The 23,346-nt window shown below is 44.1% G+C and overlaps 1 protein-coding gene and 1 long non-coding RNA gene across 4 annotated transcripts in view; one reads left to right on the top strand and one right to left on the bottom strand.

The window, feature by feature from the left end:
* LOC307175882 overlaps positions 1-18,942 on the bottom strand; it is a 151,781-nt gene extending 132,839 nt beyond the window's left edge. The window contains exon 1 of the long non-coding RNA XR_013824521.1: positions 18,822-18,942. This is a non-coding gene — a long non-coding RNA (uncharacterized lncRNA). The remainder of the gene's footprint in view (positions 1-18,821) is intronic.
* TRIM55 (tripartite motif containing 55) overlaps positions 9,685-23,346 on the top strand; it is a gene marked incomplete at its 3' end in the record, with an annotated part of 42,377 nt that continues 28,715 nt past the window's right edge. For all 3 annotated transcript variants that reach the window (XM_079901549.1, XM_079901548.1, XM_079901547.1), the window contains exons 1-4: positions 9,685-10,750; positions 11,248-11,420; positions 18,021-18,186; positions 20,146-20,241. In XM_079901549.1, coding sequence (XP_079757675.1) covers positions 10,583-10,750; positions 11,248-11,420; positions 18,021-18,186; positions 20,146-20,241 — 603 coding nt within the window. In that variant the 5' untranslated portion in view covers positions 9,685-10,582. The remainder of the gene's footprint in view (positions 10,751-11,247; positions 11,421-18,020; positions 18,187-20,145; positions 20,242-23,346) is intronic.

Genomic DNA, 23,346 nt, shown 5'->3' with positions numbered 1-23,346 from the left:
AACATCTCGAAAGTTCGACAGGCGGCATCGGAAACCAAGCCTGGTGGCTCTCCGCCCTCGAGGTGTGGTAAACTCTCGGCATTTGTGCTTGGGAGAACCCCAAAGTAGTAAAAGTCTCTGATTTTGAAAACTAAGGGGACAAGAACGCCAAGACTGGAAGGAATCGTACCTACGGTCCTCTGATTCGTAGTCGGACGCATCACCCTGCACCACGGACCCCTCACACGAGGGGTGAGGAGACATAAAGGTTACAGAATAGGGAAACCACACCCGACAGTAACTCCCGTAACACCGGGAGTAAAGAAAAAGTGCGACAGACACGCGGAGGAGTCTTGAGTCTTGACACGAAAGTTCGGAACTCACTCCTACCGCAGTCAGGAACTCACTCCTACCGCAGTCAGGCTCCGCGAGCCACCGCCGGGTAGTCTTTCTGCGCACGCGTAAAACAACATTCGGGCACGTACTCCCTTCGCGCCCCACTCCCTCCATTACGCATGCTCAGTTTCATCTCTGGGTAAGGGTTGAGCGCGCTCTGGTTCCTAGGTATTGAATCTCAGGGGGCGGGGGCAGGGGCTCTGCACGTCCCTTCGATAGCTCAGCTGGTAGAGCGGAGGACTGTAGTTAATACCCTTAAGAGGCATCCTTAGGTCGCTGGTTCGACTCCGGCTCGAAGGAGACAAGGACGTTTTTGTCGAGCTTCCTATGATTTATGGTCCTTTCTGCATAAGGATTTCTCTGATAATACATTACTTTCCAAACAACAGGTCCAAACCCGTAGCTTCCTCGGTGTGAATCTTTTGCGAATCCCGGAAACGGGGACATGCGGTCCGAGTTCTGAGCGAGCGGGGCACTGAGTCTGCGCTCAGCGGGGAGGCTGCCGGGTCACGGCCTTCGCTTGTTTCTAAAGCGTCTTTGGCGTTTCCCGAACCCCTGAGTGCCGACACGGCTAAGCCGCGTCCCGGGCCAACGGCCGGCTCCCCGGGGCCAGGCCCCTGACCTAGTCCTCAGAGCCCATGCAAGGTCGGCGATGCGAACGCTCGGGGCGGCTGCCGTGAGGAGCTGGGAGGTCCGCAAGGAGGATCTCGTGCCCAAGGAACCTGGGAATCACGAAGGCAACGCGGTAGAAAGCACACGAAGCCTAGAAAAATGACTAAAAGTTATGAAGATGGGTTGAGAGCCTGTCCCCTCACTCCCTTCGATAGCTCAGCTGGTAGAGCGGAGGACTGTAGATTGGTGTCCATAGCCATCCTTAGGTCGCTGGTTCGATTCCGGCTCGAAGGAGAGAGGCTTTTTTTTGTTGTTGTTGTTGTTACTTTGGCCTTAACCATGAAACAGGGACAAGAATGTGGTCAAGAATATTTATCTTCGCTTCTAAAGGCTCTGTTCTCTCTCTAGAGGAAGAGATAAGCAGCCGTGGCCAGCGGTGGGGGATTAGCTCAAATGGTAGAGCGCTCGCTTAGCATGCGAGAGGTAGCGGGATCGATGCCCGCATCCTCCAGTTTTTCTCCTGATCTCCAGTGGTCCTTTTTCTTTTGATTCTCATTCAACTCGAACAAGAGTTGAAAGTAGTTGGGCGAGCTTGAGGTTACCGCTATTAAAACTTCCCAGACGAGGGTACTTGAGGGGATAATTTTTCTAATTTTAAAAGTTTAGACCCATTTACTTTGTGAAGTTCACGAAATTAGTTTTCTCTCCAAAAATGGAGACAGATTGCAACCACGTCTGTCGGCACTCTGAGTCTTTAGTGATTTGTGATTGATGGCTGCACTTACAGGGACCCATCTGAGTCTAAACTGCGCATAATTAAAGGGACCTGACAGAAAAAGAAAAAACAGAACTTGGAGAAGGACGCTGCTACTTTAAACTTACGTTGAGCTGAGGAGGTGGGGACTATTCTGGTCCATCTCATCTGCATACAGTGGGGTGCCTGGCTCCTGGCATATCCAAGATGGATATGATAAAGCAAGGCGGGTACCTGAGGACAGGTGAGGAAGTGGAAAAGACCCTGGACCCAGAGGCTTCTTGTTGGAGGAGGATTCTAACGCCATTTTCCTCCTGGGAAGTAACTTTGGAGAGTTCATTAGAGACCACCACAGAGAGGGAATCAACTGGAGAAAAGTTCTAGCTCGGGCTGCTCTTGAGTGTGTTCTGTTTAGTTAAAAGACATGACAAAAGCAAACACAAATCCCACACTCACTGAAAAATTCAATTTAGCAGAACACACACAAAGTCTTTTCTGGTAATGAAGTCTCTCTATCCTAATTTTCTAGAATATAGCCATGAAAAAGCTGTTGAAACGATATTGCAGTTGTCAACACAAAATATAAACCTAGACAAAGGCAGAGATAACACCTTTTATGAGGATTACAGTTGAGAAGTGAAAATACTTTTATCTTATTTCCGTTTTAGGATTCTAAACAACCTGTATATTTTTGTTACCAATGTGTACAACCTGTTGTTTTTTATTGGCGTGTCTTTCATTTTCTAGGGCAGCTTCTATTTTAAATTCTTTTCAATAAAGTCTCTTTATTGAATGTATAATGATTCACTTAAAATACATCTTTTTTTTTGGTAAAAACAAATTTACAAAGTAGGAAAAAGAATCCTTTTATCAGATGATATGTCCCAATTTCTGGTTGGGATGATGGGTGTTCTAGCTGGCGGGCTGGAGGAACTATAATAACTACAAGAGCAAGAAACGGGTAATAAGTAAAGGAATTGTTAGCAACTGCACCCCAAATCCAGGTGGAGAACACATGTTTGGGACAAGTGAGCTGGGCAAGAACTCAAACAATATCTCAGGATCAGCAACTCAGGTATGGAATGGAATTCATATAAGAAGTCTATAGATATAAGCTGAGAGGCACTGTTGCCTAATGGTTAGTCATGTGGGCTGCGAAACCTGATAGACTTTCTTGTCTTTACCATTCCCTATCTGGGTGACCTTGGGCAAGTTGCTTGACATCTTGGTACTTCAGTTTCCTCATCTGTAAAATAGGGATGATAATAATGGTACCTACTTTTAATGTAAAACCCTTCTTACAGTGCCTGGCACATAGTAAACACACAATGAACATTAGCTGTTATCAGTGTATGTTATTAGCACACCATAGAGGGAAGGCCTGGAGGGAATATTCTAGAGTTTATACGAGTGTTTATATAAATATATATGAAAGTGCAGGAAAGAGGTACTTGGATCTCCTCTGCAGGGAAAGTAGAACAATTCTAAAAATACAAAATGATGGTTAAGTGAATTATGGTATGACCATGTAATAGTATAGCCTTTGAAATTTTATTTATTAAGAACTTCTACTGACTTGGGAAATGTTAATAATTGAATATTAAGTGAATAAAGTAGGCACAGAGCAATATAAACAATAACAATATAAACAAGTATGAATTACCTGTAGGAAACACTGAAGAATGCATTAAAATGTTAATACTAGTGACCTTTGGCTAGTAGGATTACTGTGATTTCTTCTTCCTTAAAATTTAAAAATATTTTTAAGTTCTGTAATAACCATTTATTACTTTAATTGAAAATATAGATGAATTCTAAAAAATTAAAAGCTAACATTTATTCAGCACCTCTGACAAGCCAAGCACAGTTCTAGTTACTTCACATGTGTTAACTCATTTATTTCTCTCATAAAGAAAACACCAGGCCCAGATGCCTGCAGTGGTTATTTTACCAAACATTTAAGGAAGAAATCACACCAATTGTACACAAACTTCCAGAAAATTGAAGAGGAGGGAGTACTGTCTAACTTATTCCATGAAGCCCTCATTATCTTGATCCCAAAACTAAGCAAAGACATTACAAGAAAACTACAGACCAATATCCTTCATGAACATAGATGCAAAATTTTTCAACAAAATTTTAGCCAGTTAAATCCAACAATATATAAAAAGGAAAATACATCATGACCAAATGGGTCTTTTCCAAGAATACAAGATTAGTTCAACATTCAAAATTCAAGGTAATTCGTCAGTACTAAAGTACAGTACTAAAGAAAAAAAAGTACAGTACTAAAGTACAGTACTAAAGAAGAAAAACTACACAATCATTTCAGTAGATGCAGAAAAAGCATTTGACAAAATTCAACATCCAGTCCTGATTTTTCAAACTGTCAGCAAACTTGGAAGGTAGGGAGAAGGGAACTTCCCCAACCTGATAAAGGGCATCAATGAAAAACACACAGCTAACATTAAACTTAGTAATATGAATGCTTTCCTCTTAAGATCAGGAAAGAAGTAAGGAAGACCATTCTGGGGTCTCTAGCCAGTGCAATATGGCAAGAAAAATGAAGTAAAAGACTTCCAGATTGGAAGGGAAGAAATAAAACTATCTCATTATTTAAAATACTGATTATATGTTGAAATGATAATAGTTTATATGGTTTGGGGTTAAATAAAATATATTAATAAAATTAATTTCATTGGTTTCTGTTTTTTAATGTGGCTACTAGAAATTTAAAATCTTATATATGGCTCATATTTGTTACTCACATCTTATTTCTATTGTACAGTTAGGTCAGAGAGGTAGGTAGGGGACAAATCATGCCAGGCCTTAGGGATCACAGTGAGGATTAATGTCTTTATCCCTAGGGGTAATATGACCATTAATGGGATTTAAATAGAGTGTGACACATGAGAAGCAGATTGCAGAAGGCAAGAGTAAATTCAGAGACATCAGTTAGTAGGCTGGGGTGGAGGGGAGGTAAGACTAGATTGTGTGCATTGAGGGTGGAGCCAAGTGTCCTTGATCTTGGAGCCAAGGTAAGGAGTTCAGACATGGCCATTGGGAAGGCCTTACACTAAAGTATTTGCTACTTTTAGGGATTGTCACTGTTTATTTCTGGCATGTGAACTATGCCAAGAAATGTTCAGAGGAAAGTACAATATGTTAGTTTTCTAACATTTCCTTAGAGATATGTATGATGAAGTAAAATTTATAAACAACAGATTTGGAGAAGGATTAATTATCAAGAAGTAAAAAAGCTTTCAGCCAGAAGTTTGCAAACTATCTAATGAAAGAAATGCCACTTAGCTTCTGTTAAGTACTTTTCAAGTTAGTTAATTTCATTTTTAGTTTAGCTTTTGTAAAATGTTTCTTTTCACTAAAAAATTTAAAATCACATATTCAAGCTGCCTATTGCCAGAAAAACAGCTAAACTGAAAAGATTGACAATGTAAACCGAAGGAAAATGTTAAGCATTTTGTAGATGTCAAGAGTCCTTGGTGTAAGAAGACGGACGGATGGATGGACGGATGAATGGATCAATATTGCAGGGAAAAACTAACAACCTCATTGTCTTAGTTTAAGAGGACCTGGTCTGTGAACTATTAAGAATTGGCTTTTGTTTTGGCATGGGATTAAAGTGATTTTCAGGAGACTTAACTGGAGCTGGAGTTGACCTGAAAGTCTGAGTCCACTCATGACCTAGTGTTCCAGTCTAACTAAACCTTCTTCTCCAGCAACCCCTACTGTCTGCCTCCATAACCACACAGTCTGGTGTTTCTGTCCTTGTTTTAACGATTTTGTCAAACGCCAACTTTCTCACTTCTGGTGGGTAAAAGAAGGAAGAATTCTCCTTCCTCTACCTTAGAGAATGAGCTGAAATCAAGATCAGCCTTCCAGTTCCTCTTGCTTTCTCTTCCTCCAGGGCTGCACTCTGCCTCACTGCTTTGCTTCAAACTATATCTATTTTTTACTTCCCTTTAGCTCCACTTTCCATCTGTTTTGTTTGATGAATGGCTAGCTAGCTCCTGGAGCTAAGCCTAGATTATTTTCAAGTACCTGGATTTGCAATTATGTATGTTAAAGAGACAAAAAGAACATGGGTAAATGAAATGCTAAGGACATTCTGGAATCCTTGGGAAGTATACTTATTCTGACACTGATTCTCTGGGAACTTTCTAATGCCTCCTATTCCCCAGAGTGCTCTGTCTTGTTTTGCAAGTTGGAATCTAGAGTTGATGTTGCTTTTCTAACTATTCTGGGGTTAGAGGAGTTTCATATCACCCTAACCAGAAAGTACAAAACCCACCAAAAGAGAGGAACCCAGTTCCTGCCAGAGAATCCTTCATATACATTTCAATTTTCCCCCAAGGTTCTTTTTCCCCCCCGCAAAGGTTTTTTAATATCTTATGTTCTAGGACTTGTGTCCAATATGGTGACCTCCAGCCCCATACGGTTATTTAAACATATGTTTAAATTAAATAAAATTAAAAATTCACAGACTTCCCTGGTGGTACAGTGGTTGGGAATCTGCCTGCCAATGCAGTGGACACAGATTCGAGCCCTGGTCCAGGAAGATACCACTTGCTGCAGAACGGCTGAGCCCGTGCGCCATAACTGCTGAGCCTGCGCTCTGGAGCCCGTGAGCCGCAACTGCTGAGCTCACGTGCCACAACTACTGAAGCCTGAGCACCTGGAGCCCATGCTCTGCAACAGGAGGGGCCACCGCAATGAGAAACCCGTGTACCGCAACGAAGAGTAGCCCCCACTCGCTGCAACCGGAGAGAGCCCATGTGCAGCAATGAAGACCCAACGCTGCCATAAATAAATAAATAATGGGAAAAAATTTTCAGTTCCTGAGTTGCACTATACACATTTCAAGTACTCAATAGCTACCTGTGGCTAGAGGTTGGCCAGCACAGATGTAGAACATTTACATCATTGCAGAAAATTCTAATGGACAATGTGCTGTAGAGTATGGGGTGGGGTAGCTTAGTGGATGAGTCAAAAGGTATCATTCTGCACAACTACTTAACTTCCCTGAGCCACAGTTGGCTCAATGGAGATAATAATATCTACTCTAGAGAGCTATCCTAAGAAATGATTGGTACTCTGCAAATATTTATGATGTTTGTTGTGGTGGTGTAGTACTAAAGTAAGGGATTTTAGAACCTCATTTTCTCCCTCCCTGAGATTAAAAACACACTGAGATCTACATTTCGCTGGACCCTGAAGTCTGGGTTCATTTGGCCTGGTAGCTAGAGGTTGAAAAAGGTCAAGAGTCTTCTCTTTCTGTTGTCACCCCTCAGTGTCAAGTCCACCGTGGGCGTAAACTCAGGTTCTTGCTTCCTTTGACTTATCTGGGGGATGTGGGAAACTTCTGGAGGAGGTGAGAGCCATGGTGGTTTTGCTTCAGCTTCTCAATGTGTCTAAACACACCCGTACCACAGTGTGGTAGGACTCAAGAATGGGGGGAAATCGGTGCTTCAAACTATGGCAACTTCCTGTGTAATTACCCCGGATTGGTTTCAACCCCCTGTGCTAGGGTGTGGGTAGGAGAGGGGAGGAAGTCATGCACCACCCCTAGAGAGTCCAGGGTACCTTCAGGAGACTAAGCTGGTTTTCGCATCTCTGTGGAGGCCCAGGTCCACTGCAGATTCCAGAGCCTTGAAGCTGACTTCAATTCTGATTCATTTCCAGAATTTCTGCCATCTCTCAGACTCTGAATGATTTGGGAGCAGACTAAAATTTTCTGGTTCCTCCCTAGGAACCAGAGTGCTACCCCCGTGTCCCACTCCCAACTCACATGCCCACCCCATAGATGGCTGGTCTCTGAGAGCAGGGGGAGCAGGAATGGAGGAAAGATGATGAAGAAGGGAAGGTGGTTCTTATCCATCAACCTGGCTCTTCTTCCTGTGGGCTTCTTGCTAGTTTCCTCTGTAGCTTCCAGGGGCAGTTCTAAGACAAAATGAAAGGCAGAGAGCAAGAAGGAGCAGAGAATAAAAGGAGAGGGTAGGGTTCAACTCTCCATCAAATAATTCAACTGGGGATTCTCAATGTTCATGCAGTTCCAGAGTGTTTTTTCCTACAAATACTGCTAAGTTAGGTTATGAAGCCCACTCACAGATAAAAGAACTGAAATCCAACTAGGTGAGGTCACTTTCCCAGGATCACCAGGTGAGGTGGACATGGGAGCTGGACCTCCTGACTCCCTGTGCAGCCTCTCACTGCATCATCTTGGTTGCTCTGGCTCAGGCACCTGAGTCACCCCTGAGGATTCTATCCTCATAGCCACCAGAGTCCATTTCCTCGTTTCCTTCCCCACTGCCATTCGTCACCCAGGGCCAGGGCGTCATGACCTCTCACCTAGGCAACACCTCCCATCTGGTCTTTAGCCAGGTCACCTTCACACTGACCTATCCCAACCAGCACTGAGATTAATTTCACCAATGCACAGCTCTCAGGGAAAGGTCCCTGTGAGACACTCTCAACGACTTCCTGTTGCCTAATTTATTAAGTGGTAAAAACTCTTCAGCCCAGTATTCATGGGCTGCCAATGTGCCAGAAGCATGCTCTGCACTCCAGCCCAAAGCACCACACGCTCTGAGCTTTCCTGGCACTCCTGCCTGCTTCTATGCCTTCTCTTGGAAGCCCCACCTACGCCCCACTGCCCACAGAACGACATGCCCATTGGTGTCTAGGTTCCTCAGTGGATCAGCGCAAATGCCACCCCACCCATGAAGCCCTCCTGATTCCTCCAACTCTAGAATTCTCTGTATATATATATATTTTTTTTTGGCCGTGCCGCACGGAATGGGGATCTTAGTTTCCTGACCAGGGATCAAACCCGCGCTCACTGGAAGCGCAGAGTCTTAACCACTGGACCACAAGGGAAGTCCCTGAAGTTCTTTATCCCATTTTGTTTTGTACTGTGTTTCTGTATATTCGTGTCTTATCTCTACTATTTATTAGACTGAGCTCCTTGAGGACAATAGCCTGTATCTTGTTCGTCTTTCAAGACACATGATAAACACTCAACAAATATTTTTTGAAAGAATGAATTCCTCTTAAAAGGATAGGCTTGGCTATAGTGTATAGTATTAGTTTAAGTGCTTTTCCTTAGGTTGCAAGGTCTTTTACAGTAGAAACTTCATCTTTCTTAGAAAACAGCTCTCTTATTTTGCTCAGACCTCCATAGCCCATGTACAATAAACACAGTTAACTGTCTAGGCTAGGTGAACTGAATTAACTCAGTAAAACAATGTCACCAATTCCCTTCTTCACTGTAGTTGCTAAACAGACATTGAAAGGAATAACAAAATTCTCCAAAGATCCCTGAAATGTTTATGAATACGTATAACTTATTATTAGTTAATAGAGCTTATTAGATTCTCAATAAACTCTCAGTGCACACAGCACTAAGGGCACACATAACCAGTCACAACGATCTACTCCTTACTGGTAATTAAGTGCACCCTGGGGCTGTGTTAACAAAATGTGTTCATTGTATGGGGTGTTTTAAATCAAGGAGAAATAAAGCTGCAAATTCATCACATAAAAAAAATAGACATGTGTTTCTTATTTCATTTTTGATCTGATTTTAAATCTTTAAATAAAACACATAGATGAAACAGTTGTTTCACAAAATCCTGGCCAATATCAGAATTGAAGTTGATGACTCAAGGGCAGACCAAGAATTCTCAGAAATGACCGGGGAAACTGTCATTTAAAAAATCAACTTGGGAAATACAGACAAATGCAGAGGGGCACAAATATTTCAGACCAGATAAAACCCAGGTGTGGAAGCAGGATTCCATTTTCACTTCCACTGAAAATGGCACTGATATTTGTCCCCCACTATATGGCAAAATAAAATAATGGGTCTGCCACCCCATGTGCCAGTTACTACCTCATTACTGATTGTTGGCGCAAACTAAAATGTTTAAAGATTGCCAAATTTTCTGTGTGTTTCTAGGTGTGTGTAGGGGTGGTGGTGTATATGATGAAGGAGGATTAGGAAAAAGAGAGAGAAAAGAGCATACTAGAGCTTTATTATACAACTTTTTTAAAAAAAAATTGGATCAACTGGTGTTTGGAGTTTTTAAAAATTTTGTGGATACTTTTGTGGTGAAAAGATTTGAAATCAGTTTTTAAGTTGAAATTTTTCCCATTTCACAACCCTCACAAAGATGAAATATTTAACACTAAGCAAGTCTTTTTAGTTGATTACCCTTGTGAAGCCAGGATAATGATATGCCAAGCAGACATGCTTCGTTTGTTTTCACCTAGGATAGTATGATCATGCTACTTTTGGTGACTTGCTTCCTAAATTCTCAAGACAGAAATGGCATTCGTTATACAGTGAGACTCTTGGACTATGTTCTCCCTGGCCCTGGAGAAGCCCATCACCAAGCCCTTGCTGATTGCTCACAGGGGGCATAGCTCAGCGACTGGGCACCAACATTTGCATTTGTTGTCGACAACTGTCAGCTTCACCTCCCTCTCCTCATAACCCCGTCTAAATGGGGTTTGTAATCCTCCTTCCCACCCACTCTCTTCACTCCCTGGGGTGGAAATGTTGGCCCCTGTTCTCTGTCACCTGTCAGAATCCATCCTCCTGTCACTGGCTTATACGGACAAGTCTGTCTGCTGTCATGTGACCCTCGGCTGCTAAAAACAGCTCCAGCCCCACTCTGATCCTGGGCCTGAAACAATGTCCTCCACGGAAAGAAACGTAAAGGACACTTGATCACACAATCTTTGGAATTATTTCCAGGAATCACTTGCAGAAACCATTCGAAGCACCCTTTCCCTGGCAGAGCACACAGGGACGGCCAGGAGATGAGCGCATCTTTGAATTACAAGTCTTTTTCCAAAGAGCAGCAGACCATGGATAACTTGGAGAAGCAACTCATCTGTCCCATCTGTTTAGAGATGTTCACGAAACCCGTGGTCATTCTCCCCTGCCAGCATAACCTGTGTAGGAAATGTGCCAGTGACATTTTCCAGGTAGGTTTGTTTGGAATGGAGGGGGTGGAAAAGATTCCCTCTTCTCCGACTCAAGCACTTAACTTGGAGGTAATTTCTTTAGAAAGTTGTATAAGGTTGCATTTGTTAAAAAAAAAAGAAAAAAAGTTTTTAAAGTGATTTGCTTTGTACTTTGCTGTCAGCCTCCTTCTTACTCTCAAATCCAATTTTATTTCAATACCAAGAATCATACTTGTTTAAAAAAAACTGAATCTGTCTCAAAATTGTAAATGAATTACTGCCCAAGACATTAATGTTGGAGTTTCTGGCTGGAACTTTTGGTTATGGAAATGCCGGGCGGAGAAGCGCCTCATGCTGAAGACGGTACATGCTTGCCGATAATGCCCTAAGGGACGATCTCACAGCAAGCTGAAAGCAGGAGTTGATGCTGTTCCTAGTGTAACAGAGAGTGAAGGGAAGCCTCTGAAAAGCTACCTGTGGCGTTGCTCAATTCCTCTTTTCTTGCTTGGCGGGAACAGGCCTCTAACCCGTACTTGCCCACAAGAGGAGGTAGCACTGTGGCCTCGGGGGGCCGATTCCGTTGCCCATCCTGCAGACACGAAGTGGTTTTGGACAGACATGGGATCTACGGGCTTCAGAGGAACCTGCTGGTGGAAAATATCATTGACATCTACAAGCAGGAGTCCACCAGGTAGGGTTCTCCTGTGTGTCAGACACAGCTGAAGCTTGTCTTCATTATTTGTTTGTTTGTTTCAGTGGGTCGCTATACTGAATGCTTGTTTACCAATCAGGGGCTAATTGTTTTATAGGAAAATGTTTTTCCAAGTCAGTCCTTCCCAATGGGAGTGAGAGTTGCTCTTGGGAGGAGAGAAGGAAGCTGGGGCCCATGCTTTTGTATCAATTTCAGAATGAAGTAACTCATTAACACTAATCCAGTCCAGATGGTGATATTGAAAGAGGCATAATGCTGCCCTACCCCCAGCCTTGTATTACATCCCTTGTAGACGTTTCTGCACTACACAGCTTCTTTATAGCTCCAGATTCTACACAGCAGAAAAACTAGCGTGCAAAACTCTACAGAAAATGAACAGAAATGGCATCTCCCCACATCGGCCTGTTCTTAGTTCAGACAGTCTCATGTAAACATTATCTAGAGGATAATAATAAAAACAAAATCCTCTGACATAGTTAGTCATGGTAGTGACTCTGGGAAGTAGCAAAGCAAGGTAGACTCCTGGGATTTAGCAACTTAGAGTTTAGAGACAGGGGAGGAAAAAAAAGGATGGAGCTCAGGTTATGTTTCCCTATTCTCTAGGTTATTCTTCCTGAATACTGCTGGCACGCACCTGCTGATTGACATGCAGCATATACATCAGTCATTTTTTAGTTTTTTGAAAAGGGCTTCTTATTCATCAAATCACACTGGCTACAGAGTTCCTTTCCTAGAGACAACACAGGGGGAGTTCATTCCTAGAAGTGCTGGTGTCGAGGAGCCCTTTTTCAACTGTACACAAGGCAGTCAAGTCCATAGCGCTTGACAGCAATACTGAGACCATCTAGAAATGATCTCACTGTGCTTCCTAGTAGGAGACACGGATTCACGGGACATCTGCAGGGCTCGAAGAGCCTTGTGCTCTTAGAAGGAAAGCTGTTCTATAAATCGAACATATAATTATTACAATTGCTATGGCTATTCATTTCTGCTTAAGAGTCAAAACTAAATTAGATAGGGCCAGGATATAGATGGCACTGGGAAGAAGAATTGCTGATGACATATTGCAGAGATACAGAGTGGGCCATTTCCCTCGCTTCCAAAATCTCTTGAGAAGAAGGAAAGTACCGCTACTGTAATTAAGATCTGATCTCATTTTATTTCATTATTTTAAGATGCAAATAGATACACTGTCTCTTAAAAAAGTTAACCAGCCAATTAATAACCAACTAATTACTAAGGCTGTTTATATAACAACTGATTCAGTGCCTGCGACAGTGCCTCGCACAGAGCAGTTGCTCCGTAAGTACCAGATGTTTAAGCAACACCATAAATCTTCTTACACGTTCTATTTATTGCCACAATTTTCTGTTTTGCTACTTGCCACAGTGAGAGCTTGAATGATGTGAACTAATAACAATCATTGTTATGTAATCCCGAGAAGAGGAGACGTTGAAATCTGTAGCGTAACACTACACGACACATCCTGGCTTTGAAGTCTATGCGATGCGTCCGCCACAGCTAGTGCCTAGGTGAACAGATTCAAAGCAATGAACCAATCTCCAACAATGAAGCTCACAGCGGAGTAGCCTACTGGTGTTTTTGTGATGATCAAATTCTTCTTATGCTGCTGTTTCTCGAACCTGAGACTTGCCTTTGGGACATTTTTAATTGGTAGCAAAACCACAAATTGTACAGAGAGCTCGGGCACGTGTTTGGACATAAACCCAGCTGTTCCCTGAGGGCTGGCAGATTTACCAGTCCAGAATCCTAAGCCTCAGGGTATGTGAGGTGACTCTGGACTAACTTTGAAATACGGAGTGAGATGAACCCTGGCCCACATTAAGGTGGAAGCAGAAAGGGCAGGGGCTGGTCAACTCTGGCCTCCCGCAGAATGGCTAGAGATTGTAGGTCTCAGTAAAACCTGGCCTTCTTATCTAGAATTCTGCCTGGTGCTGAGCTAGCCAGAGCTTGCGGTGGGGTGGGGGGGCGATGCGAGAAGGAACTAATTTCACTAACATTAATAATGAACATAACGGGACTTCCCTGGTGGTCCAGTGGCTAGGGCTCCGCGCTTCCACTGCAGGGGTCACGGGTTCAATCTCTGGTCGGGGAGCTAAGATTCCACATGTCCCACGACCAAAAAAAAAAAAAAGAACATAATAATTAACTTTAAAATACAGCAAGTCAAACCAATATGTGTTGAATACGCGTCAGCCACTGTTCAGGGTGTTATACACATGAATCATGTGTAATTCTTTAATTCTCATGGGTATTTTAAATATTTTATTCAAAGTAATTCCTATGCATATGCATAATTTTAAACATTCCAATCGCACTACAAGGCCTCGAAAGAGAGCTGCATTCCCTGCCCTACTCCCTCTTTGCCCCCAAGTCGCACTCCCCAGAGTCAGCCACGTTTAATTCTTTCAGCTGTTCTTCTGCCACTTATCACCCAGTGATGTGTGTATGCTACTAGCAGGCTCCTATTCTTTGGTTTTTCAGTTTTAGACATTATCTATTGACTTCACTGCAGACAATTAGGGCTGAGCCCCCGCGCGGTTGGCTTTACCTTCTACTTTTCTTTGACTCTCCCCTGGGTTGAAGCCCTTGTTTCCTGGATCCTTTGTCGTCCTCTTTGTTGGTTTACTCTACTGTTTTTGTGGAGCACATCCTCAAGTAATCCCTAAAGTGTGCAAAAAGTCCTCCTCTTTCCAGTCCCCCTGCCGCCCGCCCGCACTCCTGGGTGCCTGGCCTCTGCAGTCCCAGGGCCTTTGCAGGGGGAGCCTGTAAAGCTTGAGCAGCTTGTCCTGTGCGCCTTTACCCTGCAGGCTCCCAGCAGAACCAAGATGCATTTCAAACAGGTCACGTCCCTTCGTCCAGCTGTTCCCAACATTTGGTTGCATCTCTCCTCTGCTGTTATCTTGCTCATTTTTTGTCCTTATTGATTTATACCTTTTTATTCCCTTACTCTCATTTTAGTGGGATTTCAGCAGGAAACAAATAAATAAATGCGTTCATTTTGTCATATTTAATTAGAAGACTCCTAGTCCAATTTTCAGATATGAGTAAAAGCTGAGCCTGAAAGAGTTGAAGGAACTCGCCTAAGGCCATACGGCCACCACTTGGAGAAACTGAGTTGGGATTAAACTTTGAGATCAGTTTGACTGTAAAAGTACTGCCTGAACATGGAAGCAACCTAAGTGTCCATTGACAGATGAATGGATAAAGAAGATGTGGCACATATATACAATGGAATATTGCTCAGCCATAAAAAGAAACAAAATTGAGTTATTTGGAGTGAGGTGGATGGACCTAGAGTCTGTCATACAGAGTGAAGTAAGTCAGAAAGAGAAAAACAAATACCGTATGCTAACACATATATATATGGAATCTAAAAAAAAAAAAGGCTCTGAAGAACCTAGGGGCAGGACAGGAATAAAGATGCAGACGTAGAGAACAGACTTGAGGACACGGGGAGGGGAAGGGTAAGCTGAGACAAAGTGAGAGAGTGGCACTGATATATATACACTACCAAATGTAAAATAGATAGCTAGTGGGAAGCAGCCGCATAGCACAGGGAGATCAGCTCATTGCTTTGTGACCACCTAGAGGGGTGGGATAGGGAGGGTGGGAGGGAGGGAGACACAAGAGGGAGGGGATATGGGGATATTTGTATACGTATAGCTGATTCACTTTGTTATAAAGCAGAAATGAACACAACACTGTAAAGCAATGAGACTCCAATAAAGATGTTTAAAAAAACCCAAAGTACTGCCTGAAATGCATCATCAGCACCAGATGCCCATCCTTCAGGAAACTTGAAGATGGTCCCCGAAACCCCAGAGAGCAGAGGGAACAGGCTACAGACTCCCTGAGACTAGCCTGCATGGAACGGCTGGGGGCCACAGCCAGCATTTGGTACTGAGACCCGAACCACAACTGAGAGCTCGGACACCCTCACCTCATGAAGTCGCCTTTGCGTCTTTATTCTACATGCCACATTTGTCCCAAGTGTGTTATGTGGCGTAAGGTGTCTGAAGGTTTTCATTCTACACCCATTTGTAAGTGGGGGATGCCTCTCGGCCTGTGTTGCCAGCTGAACAACAACAACCTAATAAGGAATATTGCAGGCAGTCCTTGGTCTGTATTGCATCATGAAAAAGTAATCACAATCAACAACTAAATGAAGAGCCCATGGCTGTTTCCACATTTTCAGTATTGCATCCCCTGCAAATATCTGAGCTCTACAATATCGTCCCTGGTCAGAGCTGCTAACATCAGAGCAGCACGTGGGACGCAGGCTACCCTCGGGAAATGCCTGGGGGAGAGGGGCTGCAGTAGCATCAGCTGTGCCATCTCCCAGTTAATGTGCTCTGGACACTTGCTTGACATGTATTACGAGGTGGAGGTACAGGGGAGGGAAGGTTTTAGAGGTAGAGAAGCCTTTGAATCACCACTCCTAGTCTCTAGATAACCGCTGGAGGCCTTTGTCATTTATAAGTGGAGTCTTCAGGATGTTGTCTGGTCTTTTCCTTTGCCACTCAGGAGAGCCAAGTGACTAAGCTTTCCCCATAGTTCACACGCCTTCTCCAGATGAGCGATTTTATGTTAGAGCACAGGGAACACTGTCCACGAATCTGGCAAATTCCCTTTTACTTCTCATTCATTCAACAAATATGTACTGAGCACCTACTCTGTGCAAGGCACTGTTCTTGGCACTGGGAACCCCGCAAAAAAGGAGACAGACCCTGGCCCCTGCCCTCATAGAGCTCACATTCCAGTGGAGGAAATAGACCATAATATATATAATGGAATATCATTCAGCCATACAAAAGAATGAAATATTGCCATTTGCAGCAACATGGATGGACCTAGAGAATATTATACTTAGTGAAGTAAGTCAGACAGAGAAAGACACATATTATATGATATCACTTATATGTGGAATCTAAAATATAATACAAATGAATCTATATACAAAACGTAAAAAGACTCACACCAGACATAGAAAAATTTATGGTTACTAAAGGGGAAAGGGAAGGGGGAGAGGGATAAATTAGGAGTATGGGATTAAACAAACTACTATATTAAAAAAATAGATAAGCTACAAGGATTTCCTGCATAGAGCAGGGAATTATATTCAATATCTTGTAAAAACCTATAATGGAAAATAATCTGGAAATATATATATGTATAACTGAATCACTTTGCTGTACACCTGAAACTAACACAATATTGTAAATCAACTATACTTCAATAAAATAAAAATTCAGTTCCAAATCTGAGATGCTTCTAAATAATCATATGTTTGGGAAAATGAAGAAAGATTTTGGATTTGTATTTAAATTTTCCAAACAATTCTGAAAACTATTAACAGCCTCAGTCTTTGAATAGAACATATCAAAATTCCAGATTTCGTATAAGTAGGCTAAAACCACCCTTCCCCCCATGATCTCCAGAGGGAGCCCAGAGCATCACAAGGTGACATAATTTTGATCTTGACGTATTCTAACACCTAAACCACGATGATGGTTAGGGAAATATACCAGGCCCTACCACGTGACGTCAACCTGGGCTCTCCAGGTGATTTCGCAGCTAAGAGGTTATCCTTAAGCAAAAATAATTTGTCACTACCTCTCTCATGCTTCTTCATTGCTTAGCCATGGTGGTACCCCTGAAGTGCAAATCTCAAACCCAATGCTCCATTATGACCTGGGCAGCTTTGAGAAGTTTTGGTTGGTTTGGTTTGGGAAAACTGAAACTTGTGGATTATCTGTGAGATTTGGACTTCCGGGGTACCACCATGTCCCAGAAGAACATTTTGCACTTTTCTTATTGCCTAAAGTATTCAGTGTAATTGCTCACACTCACTGAGCACATACTACCCACTCTTCACCACTGCTGAGTCCGCAGGAAGTCACGTACATTTACTTTTCTGGGCTAATGGCAGGAGGAGACCCAAACAAATCCAAAAAGCACTTACACACAACTACTTCCAACCAGCGCCGAGATGGATAATCAGAGATTTGGGCTCCCCCAGCCCACCTCCACGCTCACTCCTTTTGCCGGGGCCAGAGGCTGCAGCGGTGGGGCAAATGGGCCTCCCCAAAGCTGGTGCAAACTTGACATTTTGTTTATCGGCAACCTGCCCCTCTTTACCCGTAATTGTAAAGTCTCTCTTGAGGGACTTGTGAGCATGTAGAGATGGTGCTGAAGCAGCTCCTAAGAAAGAATCCGGCGCTCGGCTTTCAGGAATTGCACTAGCCCGTTTTTAAACCTTGAAATCGGCCAATGGGGGGAATATTCATACCAGAGAAACTGGCAAATGCTACAGGTCACAGCCTCCATGTCCTTACCCCCAGCCTGGTTGGAAATTTGTCAGGACACTGTTGATAAACCCGTAGAGAATTTGGAGGGCTCTGAGCGCATGAAAGGGGCTCTGGAAGTCTGCTGGGGTAGGGTTGCTGGGGGTACAGGGTCTTGCCGGGTAGGATGCAATGCTGATCACCCCGTGGGGCCACCCGGCTCAGCTCTGCCGCAACCGGAGCTAACGCTTATCCACATATCTCCTCCCAGACCAGAAAAGAAGTCCGACCAGCCCCTGTGTGAGGAGCACGAAGATGAGCGCATCAACATCTACTGTCTGAACTGCGAAGTGCCCACCTGCTCTCTGTGCAAGGTCTTCGGGGCGCACAAGGACTGCCAGGTGGCTCCCCTCACTCACGTGTTCCAGAGGCAGAAGGTAACAGAGGCCTTTCCGCCCCTCCTCCGAAGCCCCTTCCAAGTGCCTGCGTCATTGACTCGCTGCCCCCCAAGGAGAGATGCCCAATGCACAGGGCCACAGGGCCCTGAGGCTGGGAGGGCGCGGAGCATAGAGCCGGAAGGGATGCTGCGCACCCTCCACGTGCTTAATGCCCTGCAGGCTGGTGGGGAAGGTGGGGGAGGGAAGAGATGCAGAGAGTCAGGAAGGGGTCCGGAGGGGAAGGGTCGCTGTGTTTGCGCCCGTTGGAGGTTGTTGAAGATGTGCATTGTTATGGGACTCGGTCCGAGCTCAAGCTGCTCAAACGTTATTTGAGGTTCAGACTATAGGTAATAAAAGGATAACTTTTTACTCCACTCAGAACATTTTTCTTCATTCACCAACCAAAGATTCCTTTGGCCTTCCTCAAGGCCTTTTCTCGCGCACTCCTAGTTGGTAGAATTACAATGAATGACATTGCGTTACACGTTCCCTTGGCCTGGCCCTCCAGCCTGGGTTAAACTGGCCTCCTAGCCTTTCAACCTAGGCCAGCACTGAGGGCACCATCCATGCCCTCACCCCAGGGCCTCAGACCCCTCATTCTGACCAAATACAGGGTGTCCCAGCTTATCACTCACCTGCCAATCCGGTTTCAGCCACAGGCAAGTAGAAGCTTATCCATTTGATGTAAATAAACTGTGGGGTTGTGTGCTCAGAGAGCTGCAACCAAGTCTTGGCATCTAGAATTTGAGAAGCTCCACATCTCAGCTTCTTTCTGTAAGAATCAGAGGTTCCACATTTGGTCAGTGTTTTACACCAAATACAGTACAGAGTTGGAATTAAATTTGGAAACCAAACTTTGGGCAACACCAGTTGCAACCAGTGAGTACTAACTGCTAAAGAAGCAGGATTTAGCAAGATATCCATAACATTTATTTATTTCTCAATCCACTTAAGACGTATCCCCCGTTTCCCTTTTACCTGCCCCCCCTCAAGTCATACGTGTTAGAACTGAATGGTACCTGTGTCACACCATTCCCCTCAGAGCCCTGAGGCCCATGCGGGATGGACAGAGGCAGGCTGGCAGAGCTTCCATCCCGCTCCGGTTTGGCCAAAGCAAACTTTTTACCTATTGGGATTATTTATTAGCTTCCATTTGAAGAAAGGGTTCTGCAGCTTTAAAATGTTTTACAACCACTCTTCTCACTTTATATGTGAGACAATGAAGGTCCAAATTGATTACATGTTTTGCCCAACATCATAGAGAAGTTGAAGGCCGAGTTGGACCAACCACGTAGGTTTCCTGAGTCCCACTCATTCAGTGTTTCTTGTGCTCCAGAGGCCAGCCTCGCAAGGGGGTAAGTAAGAACAACGGAATCGCTTCGGGGTCCAAAGAGTCCTGAGAGGAATTTCAAGTTGAAATTTTTTTCCTGGAAACAGTTGAACGTTACAGTTTTCAGTTTGTAATGACTTAGTCTAGAATATGAGTGTTTGCATCTAGCGTGTAGAGGATGCGTAATAGGTATACGTTGAATAAATGAATATTTCTCTAGTAAAACTGATCCTGAGCTGCACTAGACAAATAATTCATTTGGGGCCCCTGATGTCACATTTTGGTCTTCATTCAATAAACAATGCTTAGAATTCTTTACCCTGAATGTGCTATTCTCTATGGCCTATGATTCGGTGTTCTTAATGTTTTTAGCAGGGTCACAGTCTCTACTAAGAATTTGATGAAAACTATGAAACTTCTTCCCAGACAAATGCATTTATACACACATCCATTCAGAATTTTATTTACAAGATCAGGAGGTTCTCAGGCCTCCCAGCCTCACTGTTCCTCCTTTGGGGGTTCCATGGACCCTAAATTAAGAACCCATGAGGACACTACTAAGATGAACTCACAGTCAGTGCTGACTAGAAAGCCCCTAAAATCTTGCACCCCTCTTTTCTCTCCATTAGTCTGAGCTCAGCGACGGCATTGCTGTCCTTGTGGGAAGCAATGATCGGGTCCAGGGAGTGATCAGCCAGCTGGAGGACACCTGCAAAACGATCGAGGTGAGTCAGGTGGCCTCAAGGGAGTGTAAACCGTGCCTGAACCCCTGGGGTTTTGTGGCTTCCTCAACGCCACCCTAGAAATCCCCGTTCCAACATTTCAGTCTTTCCATATAGGATGACCTCCTTCCTGATGTGTCTCTAAAATATTTACCTCCTGGCACAGAAAAGAGAAGTTACCACATGAGGCAACAAGGCAGATCTTACCACATTTATCAAGGTGGTCGTTACAGGTGTTCTTTCTTGGGCAACCCGTTTTGAAAGATTAGCTACAAGAAAAATCAGTTTCCAGTAGTGACAATGAGTGTTTTCCACCATCATAGCACAGTTTCTTTGTGGAAATCTAAATGGTCTTAAGAAATGCTAGTTGGTGCTTTAGAAAGTCATGTGCAGATTCCAGCTGCATATCTAAGCTCTAACAGTGGAGTTGCTGCCTGCCTGCAGGGAGAGAGGGGGTCAGTATCTGGGAGCTCACTGAGGCCAGAGTCCCGGCTCCTTCATCTCCGCTGGCCCTCTGTCTGGCCCAGTGCCCGGCACATAATAAACACTCAATTAAAAACTTGATGAACAAATGGCTCACACTTAGGTTTGGCATGTCAGAAATATTGGGAATCCACTTTTTCTCAAGATCAAATACAAACTGTATAAATGCGGAAGCCAAAGGGGTTTTGCCACGTGGCAGATATCTTTCCAAGAATTGAAGGTCCACGGGTTAGTTCAGCCCTGCTGCCTGGGGGCAGGTGCAAGCCACCTGGGTTTGAGTCCAGGTCTTTGGCTGTTTAACCTGGAGCAGTTTATTACTACTCCCTGCTCTAAGCTTTGGGGTTGTGCTTTAGTTGGACCTCAGAAGCCTGTACTGCTCAGTTAACGGCATGTTGTCTTTATTGCTGTGGACACGGCCCCTCTTGTTATCTATTTATGTCCTTTTATCCCCATTTCCCACTCCTTTTCTCTGTAAATAACTACTCTAACATGTTTAATGTTCCATTTACCTGTATTCCTACAAAATGTGTGTTGTTTTATATGCATGTCTTTTAATTTTATAGATGGTATTTTGTTGTTCTTCTCATTCTGCTTCTTACTTTTTTTAAACTAAACGTTATGTTTTAAGATCCATTCACAAGTACATTCATTCCTTCAGTTTTCTCCTGGAAAAACAGGGCAAAGTACCCGTTTTATAGAGTTAACCGTGAGGAGTTAAGTAAGCATCAACACAGTGCTTAGCCTAGCGCCTGGCATATGGTGAGTGCCTGATAAATGCTCTAATCTTACCATTTTATCGCTTGAAAGGCAAATTCTATCAAAAGCCAAAGGCCAGTTCCTAGATGATGACTTCAAGATGTTGGCCAAAATCATCTCATTTTAGATTCACACATCATTAAAGTCAGTCTCCTCTCTTCCCCATACTCACATTCCTGAAAAGATTCATGCTGGATCTGGAATCCATTTATAGAAGGACAGTTTTCTCTTGAAGAGATCAAAGAGATTCTGAAATGGACAATATAAACTTTTTTTCTTTTTACGTATTCACAGTAAAGGCCAACTACAACTTAATCATTAGGCCATGAATCAGCACTCAGTGTGGCACCACACTGAGTCTCGAGTGTATAAATAGGAATGTGTTCCTTGTGGACAAGTGAGGTCATCTCTATGCTGGTCTCTGCTCGCACCTTCATCAGAGTCCTCTGTCAGGGGACAGGCTTTCTGTCGGGGACGTTGAGGCTGGAGAACACAAACGACAAAAGTCCTGTGCGGCACGCTGGGCCTTGAGCAAATGCAAAGGGCTCTGCTCCGTTTAGGCAGCACCGGAGGACACAGAGGGCGAGGAGAGACTTGACAACAGGTTTTCTTCCTGGAGGCCTGTCAGGGGCACAGTGGGAAGCAGCTGTTTGTTCTTTCATTGAGAACAAGACAAGAAGGAACAGGTTTGAAGTTAAGCCCGCAGAAGGGATTAACTGTAGATATCAGAAAGAACTTCCTGAGAGTGAAGGTCAGGATTACAACCCCTATTGTTACTGATAAAAACATTGGTCCAATGTACACACTTTTACCAGTATTTTCACAGTTCCCCAGAGGAAGCTGTGTAATTTTCCCCCAGGAGGCTTCAAGATGAGTCAGCAAATTGTCAGGAGGAGTCCATCCCCTTTACGCATTTCATTCACCCCTGGGATTTTAACTTAAGGAAATAAGATGGAGACGTGGTATATAAACAGGACAGAATGTCTGTATTCATAGGGGGAAAACATGCCAGAAACCAAAAGTGTAAGAGCAGGGAATAGTGGGATGACAGGTGATTTTCAGGGCCTTCCTTATATATGCCTGTATTTCACATTTTTCTAAAGGAAGCCTGAGATTTTTAAAATAACCAATAAAAGAAAGGATACATGAATGAATAGGGCTCAGATAAGCACAGTTCTTTCAGGTCAGTTTAAGTGGCTCACCTGGAAACATAGGGATTGGCTCAGAGCCCCCCAGAGGTCTCTGATTTTATGATTCCTACTTGATGCAAACACCCTCCATTTGAAGAGGCCCTGAGGACAGAGACACAGCTATAAATGGCCCCATCGTGCACCTGGAATCGCTATGGGGCCTCCCGCAGAGCCAGGGTCCTATCAGCAGGCCAAGCACCAGGGCAGGGCAGTGAAGCACACTGGGGTCTACCTTGCCAAGCAGGTGAACTCTGTACCAGGGGTCAGGGTCACAGAGCTCCTGTGTCTCCTGTCCTGCCTGGGGTGGTTGTTTCCCTTTGTGGCTCTGCTCATCACCTGCCTGGAAACATTTTCCGAGAAGCCATCGGCGGCTCCCAGCCAGGGGGTGGGGAGCTGTTTCTGAAGAATTCTCTTTTCTGATTGGTGAAGAGCTCCATAGGGACAGGAAATGGAGCAGCCCCTGGGGTGGGCACTATCCTTCCCTAATTACATGGCCTCCCACTCGGGGCCCTGACACCTGCCCTTGCAAATGTCTAATTTTGTCCCTAATCATGTAATGTCTTGCAGGGCTGGCCTGGGCAGGCAGCCGGCCCAGGATCAGCCCTGGAGAGCTGCTGAGCTTAGGATAAGTCACGCTGGGGACTCCTTGTGATCCTTTAAACACAATGTGTGCAGTTGA

Source organism: Stenella coeruleoalba, assembly GCF_951394435.1.
Source record: "Stenella coeruleoalba genome assembly, chromosome: 17".
NCBI classification, from domain to species: Eukaryota; Metazoa; Chordata; class Mammalia; order Artiodactyla; family Delphinidae; genus Stenella; species Stenella coeruleoalba.
The sequence above is the reverse complement of the archived record's forward strand: the minus strand, read 5'-3'. Positions and strand labels throughout refer to the sequence as shown.